General features: G+C 54.4%; 1 protein-coding gene across 5 annotated transcripts in view; it reads left to right on the top strand.

Moving 5' to 3' along the window:
• NDST1 (N-deacetylase/N-sulfotransferase (heparan glucosaminyl) 1) overlaps positions 1 to 7,936 on the top strand; it is a 54,155-nt gene extending 46,219 nt beyond the window's left edge. For all 5 annotated transcript variants that reach the window (XM_014543098.1, XM_014543096.1, XM_014543099.1 and 2 more), the window contains 5 exons: positions 708 to 882; positions 2,948 to 3,118; positions 3,762 to 3,871; positions 5,746 to 5,848; positions 6,857 to 7,936. In XM_014543098.1, coding sequence (XP_014398584.1) covers positions 708 to 882; positions 2,948 to 3,118; positions 3,762 to 3,871; positions 5,746 to 5,848; positions 6,857 to 6,976 — 679 coding nt within the window. In that variant the 3' untranslated portion in view covers positions 6,977 to 7,936. The remainder of the gene's footprint in view (positions 1 to 707; positions 883 to 2,947; positions 3,119 to 3,761; positions 3,872 to 5,745; positions 5,849 to 6,856) is intronic.
• The last annotated feature ends 83 nt before the right edge of the window (positions 7,937 to 8,019 follow it).

Consider the following 8,019-nt stretch of genomic DNA (forward strand, 5'->3'; position numbering starts at 1 on the left):
GGGAAGGGGAAGGGGAAGGGGAAGGGGGAAGGAAAAAGAACAGTTCCTCAGCCCATTCCCGAGGTTTTGATTTCATAGATGTGAAGGGTGGGTGCAGGAGCCCACCTGCCTCATGTGGCTCTGATGAGGGACATCCCTGGGATGCACCTGGAGGGCCCCTGTCTCACAGGTTAGAGTAGGGATCCCACACTTTAACTAGGGTGGACCTCGTGCACTTGGGTTCCCACGAACCCCTGAAAATGTACCTCTATTTTGCTTGAGTAGGTGCCCCTGGGGGTTCTGGAATGTCCATCCAGTTTTTTAAGGGGCCTTCAATTTAGAGATGGTCTCAAAGGACTAGTGTGGACGGTCACTCTGGGTGGGATATGGGAGGTTCATCTGGGAAACTGTCAGGCCGCTCAGAGTCCCAGCTCGCCCCCTGGTGGCCGTGGGAGTTAGGGCCCTGTTCGTTTTACTCTGGGAGCATCTGTTTAGGATGGAGACATAACCCATAGTCTTCAGATCGTCCTTGCCCCAAGGATTTCCAGAAAGGGAGTCTGCCAAGTGGCATTCCTCTAGCATCCCTTCCAGAAGCAAGTCCTTGCTTGGCTGGGAGCCATGTGCCCTGTTTGCTTTCGGAAGTTCAACCCCCAGCGACCCTCTGTGCTGTATCCCTCAGCCCCTTCCTCAAGAGTTTTGACTGTGAGCCCCCCTTTGGGTTCCTGCAGGTACATGGAGTTCTTCCCCATCCCCTCCAACACCACCTCCGACTTCTACTTTGAGAAAAGCGCCAACTACTTTGATTCGGAAGTGGCTCCCCGGCGGGCAGCCGCCCTGTTGCCCAAAGCCAAGGTCCTGACCATCCTCATCAACCCAGCGGACCGGGCCTATTCCTGGTACCAGGTGAGCTGGGCCAGAGCAGGGCCCTGGTTGGGGGCGTGGGGCTCTCTGCTACTCATTCGTCCAGCTGGTGTGGCTCAGTGGTTGAGCATTGAGCCATAAACCAGGAAGTCGAGGTTCAATTCCCAGTCAGGGCACATGCCCAGGTTGTGGGCTTGACCCCCAGAAGGGGGTGTGCAGGAGGCAGCCAATCAATGATTCTCTCTCATCATTGATGTTTCTGTCTCTCCCTCTTCATTTCTCTGAAATCAGTAAAACAACAAGAACAACAAAAACCAAATATTTACTAGTCACAGCCTAGCTCGGCTCCTGGGCTGTGGTGGTGGGTAAGAATGGAGTCCTACCTCCATGGTGCTTCTAGCCTGGTGGAGGAGGCAGGCAAAAATCCTTGGTAAATCCCAGCCAACAGTTATCTGCCCACCCTCCTAGCTTTGTCTGGGGTCCTGCCTCTCATTCTGACGCCAAAAAGAGGTGGAGCTGTGTCTGCTTTGATTTGGTGAATAGTGATCTGGGCTGATACTACCTGTGGCCCCTCACTGGATACTGGGAGGGGCAGGGGCGGGAATTCAGAGGAGGACAAGGTAATAGGATCTGCCATTCTCAGTGGAGGATGCAACGCCTGATCAGGTTAGGAAGTCACGTGAATTATATCCATGTCAGAGTATGACTCCTAGTCCGTCCTGGAGAACTAGGACTTTGTTTGATTTCGACAACGTGACTTAACGGGCCTTTTTGGTGGTGTCCTTCCCTGCCAGCCATGTGATGTGCTGGGGTCTTAGGGGTACCTGGTCTACCAGCCAATCCAGAAAGGCCTCCTCAGGCCACTGTAGGCAGCTCCCTGTCCCCTCTGAGCCTATGCACCTGGGTGCTGGTGGCTGTCTCCTCTCTGGGGCCTCGCTGTGCCCACAGCACTGGCAGGGGGCCGGCTACAGACCCTCTTTGCTCTCTGTCCCACAGACCTCCCCCGTTCCTCTGAGCCAGGTGCAACCCTCAGTGGGAGTATGGGGACAGGTGAGGGTCCCCCTGGTCGGCAGGTCCCTGATCTCTGGACCATGGGAATTCTGCGGATGCTGAGGACTCATGGCATTATTTCAGGTGGTTGAAACCTGGCATTCCCCCCTGTCCAGTTCTTCCAATCCTTCTGTCTTAGTCTCCTCAGGCAGTCATAATGAAATATTCTAGACTGGGTGGCCTAAACAACAGGAATTTATTTCTCATAGGTTTGGAGGCTAGAAATGCAAGATCAAGGTGGCACTAGTGCAGCCCCTGATGAGGGTGCTCTTCCTTGCTGTTAGACGACTGCCTTCTCACTGTGTCCTCACGTGGCCAAGAGAGCGGCATGCGCGCTGGCATTTCTTCTTACAGGGACGCTAATCCCATCACCAGGGCCCCACCCTTGTGACCTCATCTCGGCCTCATTACGGCCCCAAGGCCCCATCTTCAATGTTATCACATCGGGGTCAGGGCTTCCACATATAAATTTGGGGAGGGGACAGACATTCAGTCTGTAACACCTTCTGATTTATATAAAGGAGAAATTTTTAATTTGGCACAAGTGGCACATAAGTCCTTTCTAACATTGCTAGGCTGTGTCTTCAACAAAGAGCGCGAGCTTTGGGGTCCGGGCCTGTAGCAGATGTTTGTATCTGACTGTGCATTATTTTTATTGTATTTATGAACTTTCCATGTGCAACAACTGTTCTAGTTTTCCATTTATGGAGGGGATAGTGGGTTTTCTATAGAAATTACTGTGTGTGAATAAGACAGATGAGTCAGTGTAAAGAAGAGTATGTTGACATTGGCACATGCAGGTGGTTTGTGGATATTGCAGAAATTACAGAGCTGGCATGCAAATTACCAGCTTTGGGAAACTGATCTCCTCCAACTCGTGTCTTGCAAAGATGAGGAAACTAGGGCTCGGAGGGGCCAGTGACTTCCCTGAGGTCAGATGTGAAACAGACGGTAGACTTGAACCCAGGGCTCTGGCGGCCTCATGGCTGCTCGCCCACTCAAGCTTCTTCCTGCTTGCCCTCCAAGTGACCTGCCGATCCTCTCCCCTTGCCCACAGCACCAGCGAGCCCACGATGACCCCGTGGCCCTGAAGTACACCTTCCACGAGGTGATCACGGCCGGGCCCGATGCGTCCTTGAAGTTGCGTGCCCTGCAGAACCGCTGCCTGGTCCCCGGCTGGTACGCCACCCACATTGAGCGCTGGCTCAGCGCCTTTCACGCCAACCAGGTAGCCACCTATCCCTCCCCGTGGGAGGGCCAGCACAGTATGGGCGTGCTGTGGTTGGCAAAGAGCCTCCAAACCTCTCCCACCAGTCACGGGGCCGGGAATGCCATCCCTGGCGAGTTAAACCTCTGGGGTCCTCTGAGGTTTCAGTCTTGTTTATCCCAAGGTCGATGTGTGAGAATCCCCGAGTCCTTGTTCCATCACAACAGAGGCTGTATTCTTAAGGGGACCCAGAAAGCCCTGGAGTAGGTCCCTGGGAGGGGGTTTGAGGGTGTGGTGATGGAGGGAGAACCTAGTTGGAGGGGTAGCAGGGCCAGATCACGAGACACGTTTAGGAAAACTTGGAGGACTCGGGCAGGAGAGCAGCATGTGGGCCAAGAAGCCTGAGGAGAGGCCAGCGAGGGCAGTTGTGGGGATGGGAGGAAGGGATGACCTCGGTCGGGGAGGCGGGCAGAGACCAGGGAGCTGGGCTCGAGGGCAGAGGGCCAGGGACACCTGCCATTCAGAGGCGGGGGAGGCAACAGACTCTCCAGAGTGCGGGAACCCCGGTTTGTAACCATGGCTGCTGACCCAGAAAACTGGGGCCCCTTTGCCACGGGAGTGAAAGCAGGTTCAATTGATGCATTTATCTTTTCTTTTTTTCCAGATTCTGGTCTTGGATGGCAAACTGCTGAGAACAGAACCTGCCAAAGTGATGGACACAGTGCAGAAGTTCCTCGGGGTGACCAACACCATCGACTACCACAAAGCCTTGGCGTGAGTGGTGCCTTTGAACGGGATTTCCTGAGCAGGCAGCCGGGCCAGGCACCGAAGTTAGAGTGATGACGGGAGAGACACAGGTCAATTAGCAGCAACCAGTGTGAGGACGGATGCATGTCCTTGACGGCAATTTAGCAGAAAAGCTACGAATAACATGACTTCGGTCATATCTATATATCTGTTCTCTGTCGGCCCCGCTCCTGGGGTATTCTGTTCAGTCTGGGCGGGACATTTTCAGATGTTTCATCTAGTAAGTTAGACCAACAGTGAGCAGCCCCAATTCTCACAAGGTTTCTTAGTCTTAGATTATGACTTAATATAATTTTAGGAAAAGCAAACTACAGATGTTGTTGAGGCTGATAATCCCAGGCATTCAGAACCCAGTGCAGAGGTGCACACAGTGCCCTCCCCAGAGGAGTGAGTGCCAGCGCGTGCTGCCGGGGCTCAGGGCTGGCACAGGCCGCCTCCCCGTGCTGGGTACAGACAGTGGCACCCTCAGCTGGCCCAGGGGCGTCTTGAGAAGGAAGAATAAAGCACCTCCCCTGGCTGCCTTCTTAGGAAAGTCTCGCAGCAAGAATGTGCCCTTCTCACTATCTTGGAAGTTGAAGGTGGGGAAGGGCAGTCAGTCCTTCACTTTGAGGCAGAAGCAGCTGAGGGTGTGGGCTGTGAGGTCAGAGATGCCTGGGTTAGGACCCAGGTCCATGACTTCCTTAGCTGTGCGACCTTGAGAAATGTGTTGGCTCCTTCAGGCCGCACTTCCTCACCTGTGAGTTGGGGACATAGGTAATGATCCCTACCTCCCGAGCGTCGCTGTGTTGAATGAAAGCACTCGCGTGGAGCTCCAGCTCAGTGCCTGGCATGTAATGCTGAAGAAACACAGCTGCTGTCACCGCCATCACCATTGTCTCTGCCTACCCTGTGCCCATTCAGAAACCCCTACTTCCTGCACCTGCCAAAGGTGAATTCTGTGTTCCTGCTGTCCTCGTGCCCACGAGTCTCCTCATGGTTCCTGGCTTGGGGCTGAATTCTGATGCCAGGATGCCTTCCCTCCCCATGACAGCTTCAGATCTCATCTCCCCAAAAGGCCTTAGAACAGCGGTTCTCAACCTGTGGGTCGCGACCCCTTTCACAGGGGTCGCCTAAATACATCCTGCATATCAGATATTTACATTACGATTCATAACAGTAGCAAAATTACAGTTATGAAGTAGCAATGAAAATAACTTTATGGTTGGGGGTCACCACAACATGAGGAACTGGATTAAAGGGTTGCGGCATTAGGAAGGTTGAGAACCACTGCCTTAGAAGGTCCAGCATCACTTCAAATCCCAAAGGCAGCCTTGTGCTGTCATTTCTGAAATTCACTCCAAAAAACGAAACTTCCCAATGATGGGCGTGCTTAAATACAACTGCAGGTATTGTAATTCTTCATAAAAAATACAGTTTATTAAAAAAACACACAAGAACCTCACTAAACTGCCCCCCTCCATTGGATTCATGGATAAAAGAGTGCTGCTCACTCCTGGGCTGGGGAATGCTTAGGAGAGGTTACCGGGCTGTGAGGTGGGGGTGCCCAGGTTATGGATTCATGTAGGATCTGGGCTGCCAGCCCAGAGACGGGAGGCTCCGGCCACGTGAGCTGCCGCCGGCTGGAAGAGGGGCAGGCGGGCTTAATGGCGTCCGGGACAAAACGTGGGCCAGCAGATGCCAGTGTCAGCCCCGGGCAATCGGTGGGCTCCAGAGAGGGCACAGTGGGGGGCAGGATTCTGTAGTCTCCTAGGCTCTGCCCTTCCTGGGGTTGAGGACATTGCCTCAGTTGGAAGGAGGGGGGCCGGGCCAGCTCCCATCCCTGACTTTCCCCACCTCCACAGGTTTGATCCAAAGAAAGGATTTTGGTGCCAGCTGCTCGAAGGAGGAAAAACCAAGTGTCTGGGCAAAAGCAAGGGCCGGAAATACCCAGAGATGGACTTGGATGTAAGTGGTGGACACGCTGCCCGCAGCAGCTGGAAAATGGATGGGGCCCCTGTCCTGGAGGGAGCCTTCTCTCCCCTTTACCTGAGCCCAGCACGTCAATGGCCTTGGCACTTCCTGGATCGTGTTCTTAAAGATGAGGAAATGCGGGTTGGGTTGTGGATCAGAAATGATTTAGCCAAATGAGTATTAATTACCTTCTACCAAGGGCTGAGTGCCCCGGGCTCCGAGGATGAATCAGGCATGTTCTTTGCCTTCAAGGAGCTCCTAGTCTAGGAAGGAAGTGAGTCACATCCACCAGTAAGTAGAATACAAGGCAGGACGTGCTCCGTGCAGTAGGAGAGGTCCCGGAAGTGCTATGGGAATTAGGGTCAGGGTCAGGGTTAGAGGGGTCTCTGGAGTTGGGCCTGAAAGGGTGGGGCCCATTTGGACCTTTGGCGGGAAGGGTGAGGCATTCCTGTAGGAGAGAAGGGCAGGTACAAAGGATGTCGGGGAAAGGTCACACGCTGTGACTCCTTGTGTTTGCCCCTGGTTTTTAAATATTTTTTTAATTGATTTCAACGAGGAAGGGAGATGGAGAGAGAGATGGAAACATCAGTGATGAGAGAATCATTGATTGACTGCCTCCTGCTCGCCCCACACTGGGGACCAAGCCTGCAGCCCGGGAATCAAACCGTGACCTCCTGGTTCATAGGTTAGACCGAGCCTGCAGCCCGGGAATCAAACCATGACCTCCTGGTTCATAGGTTGACACTCAATCACTTAAGTCACACTGGTCGGGCTCACCCCTGGTTTTAACTCATTCTCTCTCCTCTCTGTAACAAGTGTTTGTGTTTATGTGCTGTATTTGGTACTCGTACTATGTAGGAGTTTTCTTTTGGAGGCAACCGTTTTGAAGAAGACTGTGGACAAGTAGTGGGCATATGGGCAGGTGCCAGCAGATGGTGGTTTAAAGAGGGGTCCCTCTGAGTCCGCACATCACCACGATCTGAGCTCTCCTTCCTGTTACAGTCCCGCGCCTTCCTGAAGGACTATTACCGGGACCACAACATCGAGCTTTCCAAGCTGCTGTACAAGATGGGCCAGACGCTGCCCACCTGGCTGCGGGAGGACCTCCAGAACACCAGGTAGCCGTGGCCACCACAGCCAGACTGACGTTTGTGATGGCAGGGACGTCCCGCGGCACGCTGAGCCAGACCGACCTGCAGAACGGAGCTGGGCCTGGGCTGGCCAAGCACGTCTGAGCAATACTCTGCCGAGGCCCAGGCAGGGCCGGGAGAAGCCGGGCAGGCCCACCGCGCCTCCAAGCATCCTGCGCCGGGGCTGTGGCCGCTAGGACTGCCTTCGCCACCAGAGGTCCATCCCGCTCACAGCCCCCATGGGGAGGCCACTCCTGGTAGGAAGGGTCCATGAGACTCTGTTCTGCCCCTCACTGTGTCCTACCAACCATGCCCCTCTCCTCCGTCCTGCCACTCCCTGCCCAGCAGGGGGTCCCTCCGTGTCAACTGCCACATTTCCTGTCCTCTGGACAGTAAGGGGGAAGAGCCCAGCTGGGCCTTTTGCCAAACCAGGGAGTGGGACTGGACGCTTCCCTGCCTGTTTCGAGCCAGGCCCTCCCGAGGGGCCAGCTGGGGACCAGAGCTGGGCACCAGGCTGGATGTGAGGGTGGTACCTCGAGAGAACTCCAAACTCCCACATTCATTCTGGGTCAGACCTTCACATCTCACCCGCCCTTTTTGGGGAAAGAACCGCTGATTCCTACAGTATCCACCTAGTCTTCAAGGCCTCCTCCAGGACCCTGGGCACTGCCATGCCATTCGGACCCAGAGACCCAGGCCTCAATCCCACCCCTTTTCCACCCTGGGGTATAACACGCGTGGTGTTTCCTGTGGTAAAAGACTGAGGCGGTCAGGAGTCTGCAGTGTACATGTTCCAGTGTACATACATTGTCCCCACGCCCGCCAGCCTCGGCCCCTGGCCCACCCAGTGAGCTGGGGACACTGCCACCCACGGCCTTGCCCGGCGACCTGTGGCTGAGGGTTCCGAGAGGCCCCTTAACCTCCCCAATACTAAGAAGCTAAAGTATTTTAATATTTTGTTTTTCTTCTTGGTGCCAGAGTTTATACTTTGGGTGCTGGGGTCGCACTGTGTTATACATACACATATATATATAT

The sequence above is a fragment of the Myotis brandtii genome, unplaced genomic scaffold (genome assembly GCF_000412655.1).
Source record: "Myotis brandtii unplaced genomic scaffold, ASM41265v1 scaffold32, whole genome shotgun sequence".
NCBI classification, from domain to species: domain Eukaryota; kingdom Metazoa; phylum Chordata; class Mammalia; order Chiroptera; family Vespertilionidae; genus Myotis; species Myotis brandtii.